General features: G+C 44.9%; 2 protein-coding genes across 3 annotated transcripts; one reads left to right on the forward strand and one right to left on the reverse strand.

Annotated features, from left to right (window-relative positions):
* Window positions 1–327: 327 nt before the first annotated feature.
* KARS1 (lysyl-tRNA synthetase 1) lies at window positions 328–19200 on the reverse strand. 2 transcript variants are annotated; one of them, XM_058155684.1, is made up of 14 exons: window positions 19067–19200; window positions 18746–18881; window positions 18343–18508; window positions 17869–17962; window positions 15718–15904; window positions 15494–15619; window positions 14275–14394; window positions 13288–13450; window positions 13010–13183; window positions 12655–12740; window positions 11521–11606; window positions 11038–11164; window positions 6586–6729; window positions 328–523 (listed from the first exon to the last, which is right to left on the reverse strand). In XM_058155684.1, exons 1-14 carry the CDS (start codon window positions 19123–19125, stop codon window positions 440–442), a joined length of 1752 nt encoding a protein of 583 aa, XP_058011667.1. In that variant the 5' UTR covers window positions 19126–19200; the 3' UTR covers window positions 328–439. The 2 variants fall into 2 exon arrangements, with proteins under 2 accessions (XP_058011667.1, XP_058011666.1); XM_058155683.1 differs by having other exon boundaries at window positions 18959–19098.
* Window positions 17079–20278, forward strand: TERF2IP (TERF2 interacting protein). The gene is made up of 5 exons (XM_058155384.1): window positions 17079–17096; window positions 18389–18499; window positions 18606–18865; window positions 18951–19431; window positions 19670–20278. Exons 1-5 carry the CDS (start codon window positions 17079–17081, stop codon window positions 20126–20128), a joined length of 1329 nt encoding a protein of 442 aa, XP_058011367.1. The 3' UTR covers window positions 20129–20278.
* The last annotated feature ends 1514 nt before the right edge of the window (window positions 20279–21792 follow it).

Genomic DNA, 21792 nt, shown 5'->3' on the forward strand with positions numbered 1-21792 from the left:
GCTATAGTGGCTCCCTTTGGTTTTGTTAGTGTACCAACACTGAAATGTACTGGCTAGTAAGAGATGGAGAATGAAACCGGAACATCTAATCACTGGTATCCTAACTTTTACATTCAGTGGAATTAAAATGGTGTTGGGACTGAACTCAAGTTGATGGTCAAACAGGAACTGGGCTGACAGTCCCTACAACCCTCTCAGTTTCGCTGCAAAGACAACACAAAGCCCATCACTGGTAGATTTAAATCTCAAGAATCACATCAGAATCTGATGGACAAAGAAATGGCCCAATGCGAGGTAGTGGCTACAATGAGGTGCTTACTATCAAAATAAAATTACAGACGTCATTTATTCATGGCTGGAGAAAAAAAAGTGGCCCAGGCCTGTTGAAATCTAGAAACAGCTTTCCCTGTCCTCCACGCTTCTTGTGCAAGCTGCTGTATCACACTGAAGTCCCCTCACTAGAATCTGACAATGGATCCTTCTTCTTGTCTTCAGGCTTCATGGCAGGAAACAGCAGCACTTCCTGCAAGAAAAGGGGATTTCTGGTCATTCAGTAGAGCCTTTTTTCCAAGGAAAGATCTCATCAGAAATCTCCAGAGCCACATTAGCATTATTTCCACCTAAACTCTTTTAAGTAAGGTCTATGGAGATTCTCAGTCATCCGGATCATGGTTGTCCCAAAGGTGCTTTTTCAAAAAGCAACTAGACTTCATTTTTCTTTGAAGATGTTTCACTTCTCACCCAAGAAGCTTCTTCAGCTCTGAAGAATTTCCTCCATTCCCTACCATCCAGTCAGAGCTGAAGAAGCAACACTTTGTCTTCAAAGAAAAACAATGTCCAGTTGCCTCTTGAAAAAGCACCTTTCGGACAACCATGACCTGGATGACTGAGAATCTCCATAGATATTTAGCTATGCACTTTGGGATGAACACCCTTCGAATGGTACAGGAGTATGAACAGATTTCCAGAAAAATTGAGATACAGACAACACAGACTCATCCCCAACAGCCTATGTTCAACAGTGAAGGGACACAGGGCAGAAAACATATTACAAAAAGCACAGCTCCACAACATAGTCCCTTCAGCGGTTCCAAGAAGGCTCCACACCCATTTGCACTACTCAGGTTATGGACAAACCCTCAAGTGGGCTCAACAACACTCTTAACACAGGGGTCTGCAACCTTAGAAACTCAAAGATCCATTTGGATCAGTTTCCCATAGAAAACAAAACACTGAGAGCCACAAAACCTGAGTGGGCATGGCCAATTCGATGTCACTCACTCCTGAGTCACATGAACCCCCCAACCACACCTACTCAGGTTTTGTGGCTCTCCATGTTTTCTATGGGAAACAGGTATCCCTCACTCCCTCCCCCTCCCTCCCTCTCTCTTTCTCCCTCTCCCTCTCTCTCCCTCTCTTTCTCTACCTCCCTCTCTCCCATCTTTTTCTCCCCCTCTCTTCTCATCTCTCTCCCTCTTTCTCCCCTCCCTCTCCTTCCCCCTCTCATCTTTCTCTCATCTTTCTCTTTCTCTCATTTCAGAGTCACTCATTCCTCTTGTAGTAACTCTCATCTCCAGTCATGGCACAGGACCGGGTTATTTACGAGACCGCCTACTGCCACCAACTGCCTCCCATCGACCTGTGCGCTCCCACAGGGAGGGCCTGTGCGCTCCCACAGGGAGGGCCTCCTCAGGGTGCCGTCAGTCAAACAATGTCGACTGGCAGCTCCCAGCGGGAGGTCCTTCTCTGTGGGGGCTCCTACCCTTTGGAATGAGCTGCCTCCGGGGCTGCGTCAACTCCCCGACCTCCAGACCTTTAAACCCGAACTTAAGACTTTTTTATTCCATCGTGCGAGGCTAACCTAATAAACTTTTAGTGGGGGTTTTATGAAATTTTTAGGATTGTTTTAATTTGTTGGGCCAAATTTCAAAATTAGTTTTTAATTATGTTTTAATTTTTGTGTATATCCATGTTGTTTTAAATTGGCTGTAAACCGCCCTGAGTCCTTCGGGAGAAAGGTGGTATAGAAATTGAAACAAATAAATAAATAGTCATTAAAAATCATAGGAGCTGTATTTTATCCTTTACAGAGAGCATCATGAAGTTTGGGAGAAACTATTCTAATGTAAAATGCCAAATGAAGAATAAATAGCAAGACATGGATTGTTGTGTTACAGATTTTATAATCCCTGTCAGGTTTTTTGTATTGTGCTTCTTAACAGATGATGCTGTTAATATGGCTCTGCACTACATCCTACAACATCTTGAGTCTCCAAAGACCTATGCAAGGGTCCTTTTTGTAGACTTTAGTTCAGCATTCAATACCATCATTCCAGACATTCTCCTAACTAAGCTAAACCAGCTACAGGTACCGGAACAGGCTTGTAAGTGGATCACAAGCTTCCTAACAAACAGGAGGCAGCAGGTGAAGCTAAGCAAGATCACATCAAATACCTGTACAATTAGCACAGGGGCCCCCCAAGGCTGTGTGCTCTCCCCACTTCTCTTCTCTCTGTATACCAATGACTGCATCTCCAATGATCCATCAGTTAAGCTACTGAAGTTCGCAGATGACACAACAGTGATTGGTCTCATTCGAGACAATGACGAATCCGCATATAGGCGAGAGGCCAACCGACTAGCCTTGTGGTGCAACCAAAACAATCTGGAACTGAACACACTCAAAACCGTAGAAATGGTGGTAGACTTTAGGAAAAACCCTTCCATACTTCCACCTCTCACAATACTTGACAACACAGTATCAACAGTAGAAACCTTCAAATTTCTGGGTTCTATCATATCGCAAGATCTCAAATGGACAGCTAACATCAAAAACATCATTAAAAAAGGACAACAAAGAATGTTCTTTCTCGCCAACTCAGTAAGCTCAAACTGCCCAAGGAGCTGCTGATCCAATTCTACAGAGGAATTATTGAGTCTGTCATTTGCACCTCTATAACTGTCTGGTTCGGTTCTGCAACCCAACAAGAAAAACACAGACTTCAGAGGATAATTAGAACTGCAGAAAAAACAATTGCTACCAACTTGCCTTCCATTGAGGACCTGTATACTGCACGAATCAAGAAGAGGGCCGTGAAAATATTTGCAGATCCCTCGCATCCTGGACATAAACTGTTTCAACTCCTACCCTCAAAGCAGCTATAGAGCACTGCACACCAGAACAACTAGACACAAGAACAGTTTTTTCCCGAAGGCCATCACTCTGCTAAACAAATAATTCCCTCAACACTGTCAGACTATTTACTGAATCTGCACTACTATTAATCGTTTCATAGTTCCCATCGCCAATCTCTTTCCACTTATGACTGTATGACTATAACTTGTTGCTGGCAATCCTTATGATTTATATTGATATATTGATCATCAATTGTGTTGTAAATGTTGTACCTTGATGAACGTATCTTTTCTTTTATGTACACTGAGAGCATATGCACCAAGACAAATTCCTTGTGTGTCCAATCACACTTGGCCAATAAAAAATTCTATTCTATTCTATTCTATTCTTGTTCTGCAGCTCAGTAGATTAGATAAAAGAAATCAAGGATTTTAGAGGGAATAGATTCTCATTCTCTCTCCCTCCCTTCCTTCCTCCCTCTTCCCCACTCCCCACCCCACTTCCCAACCCCCACACCCAGGGAATAACTAAGGAAATTCAGCCACTTTCTTTCTGTCTCTGGAAAGATACAAAAATAAACATTGTGTTGCAAAAGGAGTGACTCTCAGGCTGTTACAGCACAGCGCCTCTGCTGCTGGGAGAATCTCTCTCTCGCTGCCCTACTACAGCAGGAAACAGCAGACAGCCTTCTCTGTCTCTCATCTCTCTTTCTCTCCCTCATCTCTCTTTCTCCCTCTCTTGTGTGCGTGTCTGCACACATGCGTGTTCTCTCTTGAACCATTTCCAAAAATAGGCGAGAGTAATGGTGGTTGTTTTTTGCTGATGTTCGTTCTTCTTTGGGTGCTTTTTACCATGGGATTTAAATCATCATATCATCAGGTTCCCAGATAAATGAAGCTCTCTTGTCCCCCTGCTGTGGCTCCCAGTCGGCTGGCTGCCCCCCCCCCCACTTCTGTCCTGAGAAGGGCAATGGCGGCATATGGAGACTCGCTCCGTATTCCAGAGTGGAAGCGAAGCACCCCTCTACTTGCCTCTTTTTCCGGCCCTTGTTGGAAGACACATGACTTTTTTCCGCGCCGAGACACTGGCTGGGCTGCCCAGTTGCAGCCGATGCTCCCCGTCATAATGGGCTCCAGGAGGAGGAGGAGGAGGAGGGGACACCATCTCCATCATTGTGTGGTGCACTAAGTTTAAGTGCAAGAGCAGCAAGCAGCCACGGAGATGGCAAGAGGAATATGGGGAGACATGTGACTTTCTCTGCCCCAAGACACCGTTCTCCCCATATTCCTCTCGCCACCTCCGTGGCTGCTTGCTGAGCTTGCACTTAAACTTAGTGCGCTGCACAATGGGGGAAGACGGCATCCCCTCCTCCTGGAGCCCATTAAGAGACGGAGCATCAGCTGCAGCCGGGCGGCCCAGTCAGTGTCTCGGCATGTCTCCCCCAGCTGCCAAAGTGTGCATAGCACCAACGAGGGCCAGAAAAGAGGCAAGTAGAGGGGTGCTTCACTCCCGCTCTGGAATACGGAGCAAGTCTCCTTCCGCCGGAGTCACCCTTCTCTTCTCAGGGCAGGTGAGGAGTGAGGGGGAGGGGAGGTGGTGGGATCATCTGACAGGGAGCCACAGGAGAGAGTCCAAAGAACCGCATGTGGTTCTAGAGCCACACGTTGCCAATTCCCGCTCTAACAGAATGCAAATGACCAGCTGTCTGCAAGGTATATAAATCCTTCCGTTCTCCACCCAGTCAGAGCTGAAGAAACCTCTTGGATGAGAAGCAAAACGTCATTAAAAAAATATTTTTTTAAAGAAATGTTACACTTTCTATTAAAGTCACATATTTTCACATTCCCAAGTATGTTTTCAGCTCAATAATTCTCACAAGTGCATGCATTAAAGCACGAGAATGATTCCTCTCCCTTTTGTATGAATGCAGTAGCAGATCTAAAATTGCTGCCTTAGAATGTAGGAAGCAGCCCATCCTCCACCCAGATAGGCCCTGAATAGACAGAAAGCATGGAGTGCTTACCTTAATATTTTTTTTTTATTGAAAGAGTTTTAAAAAACAAAAACATTTTTCCCCCTTTTTTCCCCCTCCCTCCCCCCCAAAAAAACAAAAACCCCTCCCTCCCCCCCCCGGCTTCCCGGGTCAATCACAAGGTATTGTTATACATAAACCAAACATAGAATAAAATTTTCCTTCAATCCAAATAACCACATCCAAAGCTTTTCATCTCCCAACCCCTCCCATTACATAAAATAACTTTCTAATTATTCAAAGGCAATCTGATATTTCTTAATCTGATATCTGTTTTGTAGATAATCAATCCATTTTTCCATTCAATTAAATATCTTTCCTGCGTATTGTCTTTTAAAAGCTGAGATTTTAGCCATCTCAGCCAAATTAATAACTTTCAATATCCATTCTTCTATTGTAGGTATCTCTTCTTTCTTCCAGTATTGTCCAATCAACAGTCTTGCTGCTGTTATTAAATTCAGAATCAATTTAGTCTCAATCCCTGTACAATCCGTTATAATTCCCAAAAGGAAAAATTGTGGCAGGAACTTTATCTTCTTCTTCAGTACATTTTGAATAATCCACCAAATTCTTATCCAAAAGACCTTAATTTTCTTGCAAGTCCACCAAATATGAAAATATGTAGCATCATCACAATCACACCTCCAACATTTCGCTTGGATATTAGGATACATACATGATAATTTTTTGGGATCTAAGTGCCATCTATAAAACATCTTATAAAAATTTTCCCTTAAATTCTGTGCTTGTGTAAACTTAACATTTCTAACCCAAATTTTCTCCCATGTTTCCAACATTATTGGTTCCTGAATATTCTGTGCCCATTTTATCATACAATCCTTTACCAAATCCTTTTCGAATCTATTTCAAGCAACACATTATACAATCTCTTTATATGCTCCTGGGTCTGATTTCTAATTTGCTTTATTAAATTTTCCTCCTTTGCATTATACCAATTTTTTGATCTTCTTTCCATCTAGCACTTATTTGCCCATATTGAAACCAAGTATAATTCCTCCCTTCTTCATTTAATACCTGTAATGATTTTAATTGCAATCTACCTCCTTCAGCATACAAAAGTTCTTTATAAGTAATCATTTCCTGTTTCTGTTCTATATTTATATTCTCTATTGCATGTCTAGGGCTCGCCCATATAGGAATCTTGTATTCTAATTTATAGGAATATTTTTCCAGACCATAAAGAACACTTCTCAACACATGATTCTTAAAAGCCCTATCCACTTTTTTTTCATAAAATAAGTACGCATGCCATCCATATAACAAGTCATAACCTTCTATATTCAAAATTCTTTCCTCTGTTAAGTTAAACCAGTCACTTATTACTGAAAGGGCTACTGCTTCATAATATAATTTAAAGTTAGGCATTCTTAAACCACCTCTTTCCCGTAGTGCTTACCTTAATATTGTTTGAATCGGTCAGGAACATGGTAAGACGGTCAATGCCCATGCCCCAACCAGCTGTGGGGGGCAGTCCATACTCCAGAGCCATGCAAAAGTTCTCATCGATAAACATTGCCTCATCATCACCAGCAGCTTTTGCCTGGGTTGGAAATGAACAGTAAGACAAGAATCATCTGCAGAGCCAGTCAGGGCAACTGGAGCTTGCAGGGAGGGAGTTAGGATTATATAACAATTATTATAATTATATATTGTTATATATAATATAATATATATATAATATATAATGTTATATATAATTATTTATAATAAATTTTTTATATTAATTATATATGGCATGCTGCAAAGAAGGGATTGAGAGGTTTTTTAAAATTGTCTTTTATAACTTTTTTAAATGATCCTAGTAAAGGGTTTTTAAGGGGAGGGAGGGTTAGGATGGGTTCTGGGGGAACCCTGCGAGGGTTCGCAGTATAGATATTATAGGTTCGGAAGCGACGGAGGAGGCTGGAGCTCGATTTAAAGAGGGCTATTCCATCTGCACGGTAAATGGGAGGGGCAGATATGGCGGAAGCGGGGCCCCGGGTTATGTCCGGGGAGTGCATGCTTGCTGTGTGCGAGCAATCACCGCACTCTGGTCCCCCTGACTTTTCTCGTTCCCCGGGTGGCTTGAATCCTCAGAGCCTGGGCCTTCAGCTGATAATGCCAGGTCCGTGGTGAATAAAGCCCCCCTCATTTTCGATCTCATACAAGAGGGGGATGCGGACTTGATGGGCATTTCGGAGACCTGGTTGGGCGCGGAAGGGGGGGTGCCCCTTGTTGAAATGTGCCCAGCAGGCTTCCGAGCATTCCATCAGCTGAGGGCCCAGGGTAGGGGTGGGGGGGTGGCAGTTATTGTTAAAGAAGGTCTTGAGCCGAGGGAGATCACTATTCCTCAGATAGCCGGATGTGAGTCCCTCTTTGTGAAGTGGGGCCAAGGGATACAGGTGGGTTTGCTGATTACGTACCTGGCTCCTTGCTACGTGACAGCAGCCCTGCCTGAGCTACTGGATGTGATAGCCAGGATGGCGGTTGATACCCCCAGACTTATGGTTATGGGGGATTACAACCTGCCGTCAGTCGGTGAAACATCAGTGGTGGGAGTTCATGGCTTCCATGACAGCCTTGGACCTGAACTAGTTAGTTAATGGTCCCACTCACATCGGGGAAAACACTCTAGATCTGATTTTTGTCTCTGGACAGTGGTTGAATGATTTAGAATTAGGGGAGTTAGTCATCAAACCCCTGTCATGGTCAGATTATTCGCTCCTTCAACTCAACTTTCGAACTGCCAACCCCCACCGCAGGGAGACGGAGCCGACTAGTTGGTTCCGTCCCAGGCGCCAGATGGACCCGGAGAGGTTTCTGATGGAGCTTGGGCCATTTCCTGAGGAGTTAGCTCGCGGCTCGACTGAAGAACTAGTGGCTGCCTGAGAAAGGGCGGCCGCTGAGGCTTTGGATTGCGTCGTGCCTTTGTGGCCTCTGACCCGGCGCCAATCTCGACTGGCTCCTTGGTATTCTGAGGAGCTGAGAGGGATGAAGCGCCGGAAAAGACACCTAGAGAGCGGTTGGAGGGCCAGTCGTTCCGAATCCGATCAGACACTAGTAAGGTCTCATATTCAGACCTACTTACTGCCGATAAGAGCGGCAAAACATGAGTATTTTTCCGCTCTTATTGCATCGGCAGAGAATCGCCCAGCCGCCCTGTTTAGGGTGACCCGCTCCCTCCTCCATCTGAGAGCACGGGAGGACCCATTGCAAGGGCGTGCTGAGGATTTTGGACAATATCTGCACGATCTGACTGGGTGGACTCTGACTGGGTGGATTCGGGTGGGGTGACGGAGATAGGCCTTGAGGATGTTATCTGGGAAGAGTTCGATACTGTTGCTCCGGAAGATATGGACAGGATACTGGGGAGGTTGAATGTGACCACGTTTACTGGATCCGTGTCCCTCCTGGCTGGTATTGACCACCTGGGAGGTTACAAAAGGCTGGCTTCAGGGAATTGTCAACGCTTCCTTGACAGAGGGTGTCTTCCCTGTCGCCTTGAAAGAGGCCGTAGTGAGGCCCCTCCTCAAGAAGCCCTCCCTGGATCCAGCTGTTCTAGCGAACTATCGTCCTGTCTCCAACCTTCGCTTTGTGGTGAAGGTTGTAGAGAGGGTGGTGGCGCAACAACTCCCACAGTATCTGGATGAAACTGCCTATCTCGACCCGTTTCAATCCGGCTTCTGGCCTGGGTACAGCACGGAGACGGCATTGGTCACGTTGGTGGATGATCTCTGGAGGGCTCGGGACAGGGGTTGTTCCTCTGTCCTGGTCCTATTAGATCTCTCAGCGGCCTCTGATACCATCGACCATGGTATTTTGCTGCACCGGTTGGAGGATTTAGGAGTGGGGGGCACCGTTCTGTGGTGGTTCTCCTCCTATCTTTCTAATCGGTCGGAGATGGTGTTGGCAGGAGGGCAGAGATCGGCCGTGAGGCGCCTCATATGTGGGGTGCCACAGGGGTTGGTTCTCTCGCCTCTTCTGTTCAAATCTATGTGAAGCCACTAGGGGAGATCATCCATGGTTTGGGGTGCAATGCCATCTGTACGCTGACGATACTCAGCTGTACATTTCCACCCCAAACCAGCCCAACGATGCCGCTGAAGTGATGTCCCGGTGTTTGGAGGCCGTGCGGGTCTGGATGGGGAGAAACAGGCTTCGACTCAACCCTTCCAAGACTGAGTGGCTATGGATGCCAGCGTCCCGATATAGCCAGCTAACGCTATTGCTGGCTGTTGGGGGTGAGTTATTGGCACCCACGGAGAGGGCTCGCAATCTAGGCGTCCTCCTGGATGTACGCCTGTCTTTAGAAGAGCATATGACGGCCGTTGTCAGGGGGGCTTTTTATCAGGTTCGCCTGATACACCAGTTGCATCCCTTTCTGGACCGGGATTCTTTATGCATGGTCACTCACGCTCTTGTCACTTCCCGCCTGGACTACTGTAACGCTCTCTACATGGGGCTCCCCTTGAAGAGCACCCGGAGGCTCCAACTGGTTCAGAATGCGGCCGCGCGGGTAATAGTGGGAACAACCCGAGGCTCCCATGTAACACCTGTCCTGCGCGAGCTGCACTAGCTTCCGGTGGTCTTCCAGATGCAATTCAAGATATTGGTTATCACCTTTAAAGCACTCTATGGCATAGGACCGGGTTATTTACGAGACCGCCTGCTGCTACCAATAGCCTCCCATCGACCCGTGCGCTCCCACAGAGAGGGTCTCCTCAGGGTGCCGTCAGTCAAACAATGTAGACTGGCGACCCCCAGGGGGAGAGCCTTCTCTGTGGGGGCTCCTGCCCTCTGGAATGAGCTGCCTCCAAGGATACGTCAACTGCCTGATCTCCGGACCTTTCGCCGCGAGCTAAAGACCTTTCTATTTTATCGTGCAGGGCTGGCTTAATGAAGTTTTTTGTTGGGGTTTTATTATAGTCTTATATTCCTTCAGTTTTTAATTTAAGTAGTTTTTATATGTTTTTTAACTTTTCTGAGTTGTGTTTTACCCTGGTTGTAAACCGCCCTGAGTCCTTCGGGAGAAGGGCGGTATATAAATTAAATTAAATTAAATTAAAAAATAAATAAATATAACAGCTAAAACAAAAACATTTTCCATTTTTACTTCCAACAACTGGATTCTAACTTGACACTTCTAAATAAAAAGCACTGACCGCTCCTCAAACCAATCTGTCTCCAACTGTATCTTTAATCCTGGGTTCTGCCTGGATTTGCAGCACCTTCTAACAGGAGATGGAATGTCTTTGCACAATGCGTCTTTGCCAGGAAAGTCTTTGCACAATGACCCCTAGGACACCAGTTGCTTCCTTTCTTGGATCAGGCAGCATTGTCTATATTCACTCATGCTGCCATCTCACTGGATGGACTAATCCTGTAACCATGCTCATTGGCTCTCCCTCCCCATTCTGTGGAAACATTTGCCCTCATGTATCTGAACTGCGTCCTCCCTGATGGACTTTTGTAGGGCTGCAAAACTTTGGGACGGTTCCTGATAGAAAGTGCATTTATTATAGACTGTTTTCCTCCTCAGTTTTCTTGCAAGCAGCTCAGAGCCAGTTTGGAAGGGAGATGTACTGAAGTCTTAAAAACAAACAAACAAAAGTCCCACTCAAAGAAATTTCTCTGCTACCTGTAATACCGGCCCAACCACAGATCAGTTTCACAATCCAGTAAGTTCCATCCCCATACCAGGGATTTCCACAATTTAACAGAGATCCAGCTCTCAGCGTTTTCTTCCCCCATTACATATAGTCCTCAATTTACGACTAGTTACTTAGTGATCATTTGAAGTTATGACATATTCCCACAAAGATACAACCCAGTTCTGGCAGGTCCAGTCCAGGCCTACACCCTCACTCACCTTAGCTTGATCTTCAAAAAGCTGCCGTTGCCGAAACGGATCATTCAATTCTGTGTAGGCATTGCAGATTTCCTTCTTCATCACAAAGAGCTCAAACCGTTCAGTCAATCCTGGTCGAAAACGGTGCCTGAATAAACACCAGAGGAGAAGACTGAAGGCCACACTGAGAAAAGTAATTCTTCTGCAACCAGGTGATACCACATCAGTTGGTCTGCATTATTCACTCTATTTCATGAGATGGGACAAGAGATTTGAACATCTGCTTACATCTTTAGCCCTAGAATCAGCTGGCTTTTTTGGCACATTGTATCAAACTTATCAGAGGTTAGAAACATCCCGTAAGACAAAACATTTCTACCTTCTGCAATTGTACCCAAGGTTTCCAAATGTATCAAAAACTCTATCTATTTTATATAAAGTGCAGGAGGGGTGGGTTATATGCATGCACAACCATACTTACATAACCACAGCATTTTTGCTTACCATTTGGCTAGAGGACTCATGATCTGTGGGTGATCACAAATGAATGTGGGATTGATGCAGGTGACTTCTAAATATTCTCCAACCAGCTAAAAAATGAGGAATGGGAAAAGGCAAAACAGCTTCAGATAACTGTTTGGGAATAATCTCTCAGTCAAAAAACTGTATATCATGGTTAAATTCTTTTCAGGTTCAAACAGCTGTACCACAGCAAAGCCTCAGGACCATAGTTTTACAGCATCTCCCAAGACCACCGAACAAATGGAGTATCTTTTTTCTTAGACTATTGTGATATGCAGCACACTATTTATAATCCTCTTGGTTTACAATTTAAACTGGGTATTTTATTATTGCAGAATAAGTATTCGTATAATTACAGCAGATGATACAATAACAATTACTATGGATGTTCGTTTTAATTCTATCCCAGGGCAATAACTATATTGAATTCTATGATATAGTGCAATATTGGGTTTTCAATTTCAATTATACAGAATGTAAAGGATATATGTTGTGTTTTTATTTTTATAGTTATAATGTACACTGAAGACGGCATTTAATTTCATTGTACCATGTGCAATGACAAAGTAAACTGAACTAAACTAAACTAATTGTGAATCATTCATTACTATAAACATTTTTTCTTTTTGTTGGCAGGATCTTTGCAAGCCGTAATGAGATTACAGTACATTAATGACAGCCAATAGTTAAGGCACCAGGCTAGAAAATAGGAAATTGTGAGTTCAAGTCGCATGTTAGCCATGAAAGCCAGCTAGCTGACTTCAGGTCAGTCACCTTCTCTCAGCCCAACCCACCTCAGAAGGTTGTTGTTGTGGGGAAAATAGGGTGAGGAAACTGTGTTGGATATGTTTGCTGCTATTATTAATAAGGACAGGGTACAAATAAATAAATACATAACTCATTAATTTATTAAACAAGTAAGCAAGCCTTTAAAAAGGACCCATTCCTTTGTCAGTGCCAAAATGTCACCTATCCCAAAGAAAGTTTATTTGATCATTTCTCAGAGGCCCTGAGAAACACTTTGAATTAGCATCTCTGTTAAGGAAGGTTTTGGGAAAGCCAACTCAGTGGGATCCTGAGATCCATCTCAAATAAGAATTAGGAGAAAGAGCTTACCTTATCTAGGAGTCTGGCTGTTGTCCGAGGGGATGGGCATTCAACACCTCGCTCTTCACAGATAGCATCAAAAAATGAACGAGACTCTGCATGCATAATGTGAAATCAGACATGACACTACTGCACGAGTCCCTCCTCTAGCTTGGGCTGTGATTACTCATGCTTTCCCCATCCCTAGAAATAGTAGGAGTAAACCAAAAGATCCCATAGTGCCCACTGTAACACTGTCCAATCAAATCTAAACCAAACAATTGATCTGTCTTGGAAGAAAACTTAGAATGCAGGCTCAAGCTTCTTGTCTGTAGTGTGGATCTCTTTAAATTAAAAAGGAAGATAAAATGTCTTCCACTCTCACCTTCTGTCTCAAATTGATCTGCCGCAGGCAGTCTCACTCCCAGTGCTTTCTCCAATTCATCCACCATATTGATTTTCCGGAATGGTGGTGTAAAATCTATTTCATAAGCCTGGCCTTCTGGGCCTTCAGGATGGTAAGTCACCTTGTATCCACCACTGATATGTTTCACCATTCCTACAAGAGAAGACCATTGTTTTAGCCTGGCTAGTTTAACTTTTCCAAATGGATTTTTGAATGACCTCCTGAGCATTTTTAAAATAAGAACATTTGTCACCAACCTGAAATCATTTGTTCTGTGATCTCCATCAGATCATGGTAATCTGCATATGCCATATAAAATTCACAAGTAGTGAATTCAGGGTTGTGGGTTAAATCAATTCCTTCATTCCGGAACTGACGCCCAATTTCATAGACCCGGTCCATTCCACCAACCACCAGCATCTGAAATATAGCAGTTAACAAGCCTTTTCAGTATGAGAAGACAAATCCACAGGATCACAAATTGCTTCCAGGAGCAACATGGACCTGTTTGATAATATGTTTCCCATTTCAAGCATCTGAAAGAATCTGCTCCCCATTCTTCATTTCAGACACCAGCCAAAATCATTGATTTTGTACCATAGAAATTAATAGTAGTGAACCTAACTCTATCTGTGGAAGCTGAGGGAAAAGAGAAAGTAGAATTTTTTAAAAGACAGAGAAAAAATATTGGGTCTACTTAGCAGAGCTTGAGTTCTGCCATGCATAAACTCAAAATAGTATAACATTTGTTCCAACCACAAGTTGCTATGGGTAGGATCCACAAAAACATGGTTTCACTGCCGGATACTGTTTTTAAGATTTTCAGCATTTTTTGCCCTAATCATTTTGAGTATGCTTTAACTCCCCTTCTATGTCCTGTCTAAGCAAGTAAATTGGGATGACCTGGGAGAGGTATTAACTGATATGTTACATTATCTCAAGTGCAGATTTAACTATTTCTGCTAGAATTGGCCCAGATTTGGAAGCACTGAAATTAAAGATACTTTTTTTAAATAGAGGTGCTTTTCCCTCTAAGTCATGTGCACTGCAGTTAAGATACAGAACATGTACAACTGGGAACTACTTAAAAGACACTCTTCTTAATTACATTTTTATTATCCCAGTTTTTATTTTTATTACAAGCCATTTCAACCATCAATTCTATCCTCAAAATCTGCAAGGTAGGATTAGGAAAGAGCATGTAGTTCAAAGTAATCCTGTGATTACTTTTTTTTACTATTCACCTTGTGATAGAGCTCTGGTGCTATTCTTAGGTACAAGTTCATGTCCAGCTCATTGTGGTGGGTGATGAAAGGCTTGGCCACTGCCCCACCAGGTATGATATTCATCATGGGTGTTTCAATCTAGTTGTGGAACAAAAAACAGACAGAAAATATTGCCTCTACATTTATAAAGAACCTTAGAGAAATTGATTTTGAAGACAAACAAGATGGCAAAAACAAACAGGAAAACATTCCTAATCCAGTCTACTAAAGAATTCAAATTCTAGGCAAGCAGAGAAGCAGTGATAAAAAGTCTGCAATAAAAACATAATCTAACAAAAGACTTTATTAATGACGAAAATTAGATGAGGCACTGAGGTAGTAGTGTATGCTGAGGTACATAAAATTAGTTCCAAATGATTCATTACTTCACTAAAAAGATCTAACATACCATGACTGAAACACAAGCCTTAAGATTCTCTGAACTGTCAAATTAGAATCGAGTGTGTATTTTTAACCACTGCTACTTTGCAATTCAGAACGTTCTGTCTTGTATTTCTACATGAATTCCATTTACGAAATTACAGCTCAGCTCTGAGCTGTCAGTTATGCCAGGTTTCCCATGTACATCACTTTAGCATTATAGAGAGTGATCTGTCTCCCAGCCCAATGAGGTGTTAAAGGAAAGCACCTGACCCCATGGCCCTTTATCAGGGTACTCAACAGCCAGATGAAACTATCAAGGGAAGTTATTCAAAGATATTCAAAGAAGTGTCCTCTATCAGGAAGGCTATATGCTGTCTCTCAGGCACAGAGATTAACAATTTCCCATTGCTACTACTGATGTTTGCAGAGGGGAATTTAGTTCCAATACCAGCCATGGCTTCTTTTCTCTGCTTCTCTAAATTACCATTTTGCAGCCGCCATTGCCTCCACCTCTAGTCTAAAAACCCTTTTTCCTGGGCATGCAGCAAACACAGTATCTTCTGAACCAAGCAGTGGCACCATCCACAACAAGCTGTTAGAGGACCTGGAAGATCACTTATCCAACCACAATCTCTTTTATAACATCTCTGGCCTCTTATAAGTACTTTTATTCTAACAATTTATATGTATTTGGAGTCTTTGCTCTAAAATTTAAGCTTAACAATGCAAGGTAAATTGCTATAAAAGATTGCTCTTTGAGATATCTGCAAGCAATTACTATACAGAATTTTAACATATAAAAACAAACACTCACCTCCAAGAAGCCCAATTCATCCAGGAAGTTTCGAAGGTATGTTATGATTTTTGCTCGAATTATGAATTTTTGCCTTACAAAATCATTAAGAATTAAATCCAGGTATCTCTGCCTAAATCTGGTTTCCTAAAAATAAATTAAAATGAAGATAATAAAATACTGCAAGGAGGCACTCTTGGGGGCTATCAAGCAAGTTGCCAAGAAAGCAGCAGCATGTCTGATACCTTGTCTTTGAGCCCAAAATGAAGATGAGGGAGCATATGTAGGCATGGTGACAGCAGAACAATTTCATAAGGAATAATACTCAATTCCCCTTTTTTGGTCTTTCCAGGATTCCCCTGGACCCCAATGATATCTCCACGGCGAAGCTTGTTGTTAATGCATATATATTCTTCTTCAGATTTGTAGTTTCTGAAATAATTTTTAAAATTCAGTAAACAACATTTCTAGCTAAATCTTTTCAACCTTATCAATGAAGTATTAACAATCCATTCTATTCTATACTGTAAGGGAAAAACTTCTATAGATTATTTTTTCCCCAACAGTGAAAAAATATTTACATACCAAGCCTAGCAAAGAAATTGAAGTTGAATTTCAATCTCAGACTTAGTTTCAAGATCTGAATTTTGTTCTATAAATTTACCTGCTAAAATACAACTATTTTAATGAGGAACTATGTGCCAATAGTTGTTTAGGGCTTGTTTAGACACATGCTGGATCAGCGGTCACCAACAGGTGGTCCATGGACCACTAGTTGTCCACGAGAACATTTTAGTGGTCCGCAGAAAATGTATTTGCATTTTTTATATTGCACTAAATCAGGGTTCCTCAAACTATGGCCCCGGGACAGATACGTACAATGAAAGTTTGTGTTGCTGCAGAGAGTCTCCCCCTTTGGGGTCTTTTTGTGTGGGGCAGAGGGAGGCAGAAATTTCAACTTGGGGTCTGCTTCAGCTTCCTGGTGTGGGGCTTTGGGCAAAGGTTGGAGGGAAGTGCCGCTGGTGGAGAAGAGCCGGAGGGCCTTGTTCCAGTGGGACTGCATCATGGCCTGGAACTGGGTGACCATCTCAGCCTGCTGAGCCTCCAGGCACCGGCACCTGGCCTTGCACTCCCCCAGGTCTTCCTTCTGCTTGAAAAGCCTATGCTCATAGTCCTCGGTGAGGTGCTTCTGCTGAGCCTCCTTCTCGGTCAGATCCAATTTGAACTGAGCTGTTTTGCCAACTCTTTCTCATGGTGGCGGCTTAGCTCCAACAACTGCTTCCTGTAGGAGGCCTAAGGAGCCCAGGCAGGGAGGCAAGGAGTGGCTGAGAGGGGAGGGGCAAGTAAAGGCTGGTGAGGCGCCCCTCAACATAACATCGAGTTGGCCATGCCCACCCAGTCACATGACCACCTACCCATGCCCACCCAGCCAGTCATTAGGCAGATCATATTAGTGGTCCACGGGATTTAAAATTATGAATTTAGTGGTCCCTGAGATCCGAAAGGTTGGTGATCCCTGTTCTATATCACACAATCCAGTGGATTTCGAAAACTCACATGCTTGGACAGCAGGACAATATCCCTCTTCTAGAATGGCTTTGCAACAATGGCAGCAGTCATTAAGGTAAGTAATAGTCAGGTAGACAACTTCCTTGAGAAATATTAACAAGCCTCTCCTTGTATAGTACTTTAGTCCTTGTCTCCCCTGTGCCACAAGTATATTGAGTTGCCTGCTTAGTTTAATAAAACACACTGGAATGTTACTGAACATACAGCTATATTAAGATATTTTGACTGTTAAAAAATGGAAATCAGCATAATATTCAAAATGCTAAGAGCTCAAAACCTTATCAAAATGTTTTGAGTCTAGCTCTTAAAACAAGGGGGGTTGAACTCACAACCCTTTTTAAATTGTTAAAATAGCATGCACAAACATCAGAATGTGTTCAAGAAGTATACATGATTAACTCTGCTTTAATCCTCTTCTGGAAAGAAAGTACATATTTGGGACACCATTACTTAGTGCAATCTTTGACCACTTATCAGACCATGGTTTTATTTTCATATTCTTTCTACCTTTCCTCAAAAGTGTTGGGGAGAGGGAGGCGTTTAAGGCACTGTTGACTCCTGCCAACTTCCTGGACAAGTATCTTCAGTTTTCTTGGCAACATTTCCAGAAGTGGCTTACTACTGCCTTCTTCCTAGGACTGTGTGTGTATGTAAATTCCCCAAGGTCACACAGCTGGCTTTGTGCCAAATGTGAGACAACAACTCAGTCTCCCAGCTTCTAGCTTGGCGTGCCTTAACCTCTACATCTAACTGGCTCTCATTCTCAAATATACACACCAAAGCAAAACTAAAATATATGATCAGGAAAAGAAGAAATGAATGCTTACCTGGAGTTTGCCATCACTTGTAATTTAACTCCTTCCCCACGAAGATCATAAAAGATCAACTTTCCTCCAGAGGCACGTTTTGCATGGACTCGACCTCCAAAAACAGAACCAAAGAGTTGTTATATGATCACAAAAAAAAAAAACACCATCATAGACAACGAGCAAGTCAGGAACAAGAACAGCAACAAATTATTCCTTGCATTCTTCATCAAAGGCTAATCTGGCAAGGTGAGCTAGAAACTAAAAACATACTCTAATGGCTATGTCATTATCACACTTCTTCCATTCCAAAAGAACATAACATCTCCTGGGTTTTCATCAGAAAACATACTAATGGGTTTTCCCCCCTTTTGTGACTACTTTGAAGCAGAAAGTTATCTCAAATCTCAACTACAGCACCTTGGGGTGGGGGGGGAGGAAACAAGATTTGCATTGGAAACTGCTTTCTTCCCAGTATTCCAAGCGAGCCTTTACCTGCCACTCTCACCGTGAAGTTAGTTAGGTGATCCCCTGCTTGCAGGAAGCCATACTTCTCTATAAAGTCTGTCAAGGAGAGATCCACGTGAAATTTATGCGGGTAGGGATCCTCGAGAGTACCCTTCAGGTGCTGAATGGCCTGACTACGGATCTTGTAGTATTGCTGTCAAGACAAAGAGGGAAGGCCTCTGAAGGACGAAAAGCGCGAGGGGAGGAAAAATATCTCGCAAGCAGAAGTTCCCGCCCTCCACGCCTCCCAGCGTCCCGAGCAACGCCGGACTCGCTTCCAGCCGTTAGAAACCAGCCACTGGGCCGGGGCCACGCGCGAGCCAGGCCGACCGCGCTGGATGGAGGCTCCGCTGCCCCGTTGCCGCCGGCCGCAGGCTCCCCGCTCGCTCACGTTGGGGTCAAGGTCCTCCTCCTCCTCGGCGCCTGCGGCGTCGGCCCGACGCGACGAGAGCTTCTCGCACTGCTCCTGCTGCTTCGCCTCCTTCTCGGCCGCCTTCTTCTCGGCCTTCAGGCGCCGCTTCAGCTCGCTGAGAGAAAAGCCGGGGACTTTAGTGGCGCCGCCCGGCAGCCGCCCCGCCGCCCCTTCCACCGTTCAGCCACCCACCTCAGCTGTCTGCGGCCACCGCTCAAGAGCCGCCGAGCCGAAGCCGGGCGGCCCCCCGAAAGCAGCCGCCCCAGGGCCAGCATGGGGAGCCGGCGGAGCTACACTCACTTCTTGCTAAGGCGAGGCTCAGCCTCGCTTGGCTTCGAGAGGCTCGGCGCCGTCGCCATGTTTGCCGGCCGGAAGCGCACGACGGACTTCCGCCCAGCGAGGAGAGAGCGGACAGACGGAGCCGGGGAGGGCGGGGCCGGGCGTTCACCCGCAGCGCTCAGACCAGCGGGGCGACCCCTCCGGCCGGAAGGCGACGTACACCAAGAGCGCGGCAAACGCCCGGCCGAAGCTGCGCCGGCGCCCGACAAGGAAGTGCCCGAAGCGGCTCTTCCCTCCGGCTGGAGGGGCCTGCATGCGGGAGAGCGCCGATGGAGGTGTCGAGGTTGCCCGCGCTCTTCCGGCAAGCCAACCGAGAGTTCGAGCAGGTAGTTCGGGCCCCGGGCATGGAGGCGTCGGGGGGGGGCCCTTTCGGGGGCCCCGATGGGCAGCGGAGCCGTCGAGGGCGCCCTGGGTAGGCCAGGAAGGAAACCTGGAGGGAAACTGCAACGTCTGAATCCCGTTTTCTGATGCTCGCCCCTCCCCCACCTCCCCCCTTTCACCCCCCGGGCTGCGGCTTCGGACGTCTCAACGTTTGTGGCGCGCTCTGAATTGCTTCCCTTCCAGGAAGACGGCGAGGGATCCGGCTGGGCCGAGCCCGCGGCCCCCGCCTCCCCGGGACTTGGCACTTCGAGAGGAAGGCGGCCGCCCCCGGACGTCCAGGTGACTGTGGAGATCAATGCAGCCGGCGCCGTGGCCGACAGCCGCCGGTCCCCGGAGCCGGAGGGGCCCCCGGCTGCCCCCGTGGCCCAGGCAGTCGAGGACATGGAGCGCTTGATGGGGGAGTTCGGCGTGGACCTAGCCACGGTCACTCAGGCTTTCCTGAAGAACAGCGGAGAAGTGGCCGCCGTGGCCAGCTGCCTGCGCACCGGCCGCCGCTCTGATGGGCGACCTCTTTGGAACAGACAGGACGATGAGGACTTGCTGCAAGGCCGAGCGGGAGCCAAGAATAACTTAGAAACAAAATATGGAGTAGGGAATGTAAATAAGCGAGTGTTGTTCAGGAGAAGTTTGTGCCAGGAGTGAAAATCGCCAAAGCTGCTGCAGTAGGGAAGATTGTCTTCTTCTTTTTTGCAATTTTATTTCCATAGTAAGCTGTTTACTGTTAATTAGGATTGCAGCTGTTCTTGAATGGTCAATGTGGATCTGACAATAAAGTTTTACAGAACAGTCTTATATATTCTGTTACAGCCATGTTTCTCAGTTAATTGACAAAACTATTTTGAATATTAGGCAGTAAGCTATATTTTAAAAAAAAATAGGTACAGACCACATTATCTACAAGAACAGGGGCCTGAAATCAGGTCAAGAGAACAGATTTGTAGCCATGGGAAGCATTCCAGCTGCCAACCAAATAGTAGACTGTGCAGATTGTGAACTGATGGGACAAGTAACTAGAGGTTTTGGGGAGCTTTTGCTTCCTGGACAGCTACTCCAGCATTGCTTGCAGGACAAATACCAGATGATCCCTCATCCTTTCCCCAGGCCCAGAGCTATGGATCACCAAAAGCAAATGCAGGAGACACCATAAAAAAGGTAAAAGAGTGGGAATTTTGAATAGGCTAAGGAAGAGGGGAAATAAAAAAAACCCCTTCCCTTCAATCTTTTAAATTTGCTAACAAGATGGATGAAATACTCCTTTTAAACAGATGCAGTTCTGATTTTTACAATGCAGCTGCCATATGCTTTATTGAATCCTTGCTAAATGAGGAAAATCATGACAACAGCATGCATATATCAGGGTTTCAGATACTTAGAGCAGACAGGATTGCAGACTCATCAGGTAAAAAGAAGGGAGGAGGCTTATGTATATATATCAACAACAGATGGTCTCAGGATATAAGTATAATATATAAATTCTGTGATGAAAACTTGAGTCTACAATTATCAACTGTAAACCATTTTACATTTTAAATAGTTTACATTTTAGTTCTTCTCATTTCTCCTAATTTTTTTTAAATTTGAATTTATATCCCGCCCTTCTCTGAAGACTCAGGGCAGCTTACAATGTGTTAAGCAATAGTCTTCATCCATTTGTATATTATATACAAGTCAACTTTTATTGCCCCCAACAATCTGGGTCCTCATTTTACCTACCTTATAAAGGATGGAAGGCTGAGTCAACCTTGGGCCTGGTGGGACTTGAACTTGCAGTAATTGCAAGCAGCTGTGTTAATAACAGACTACATTAGTCTGTTGAGCCACCAGAGGCCCTGTGTATGTTCCTCCACAAGCCTGTGTAAACAAGGCATTACGAATTCTAGCTGACTAGATTATGGAGGCTGAAGCCAAATACCCAGATTCACTGGCCATTATTCTAGATCAGTGATGGCTAACCTTTTCTGGACCGAGTGCCCAAAGTGTCCGTGTGTGAGTGCGAGCGCGTGCCTGAGCCCCAAAAATGCAATATGCGTGCGACCCCTCCCACATGTACCCCACCCCCATTGTGTGTGCCCCCCGCATGTGTACTTCCCCCACACATGAGCAGCAGCGACCCAAAGACCAGCTGGCCAGTGGGAGATACATGCGCTTAGAGCTGGGTTAGGGTTGGGGTGCTGCGTGCCACCTCTGGAACACATGCCATAGGTTCACCATCATGGTTCTACCTGATTTCAACAAAGGTAACTTAAGGAAAGAGCTTCCAAAATATTTTCAGCATGTCAATTGTCCCACGAGAGGGAAGAATACTT

This window comes from Ahaetulla prasina, chromosome 12, assembly GCF_028640845.1.
Source record: "Ahaetulla prasina isolate Xishuangbanna chromosome 12, ASM2864084v1, whole genome shotgun sequence".
Lineage (NCBI taxonomy): Eukaryota > Metazoa > Chordata > Lepidosauria > Squamata > Colubridae > Ahaetulla > Ahaetulla prasina.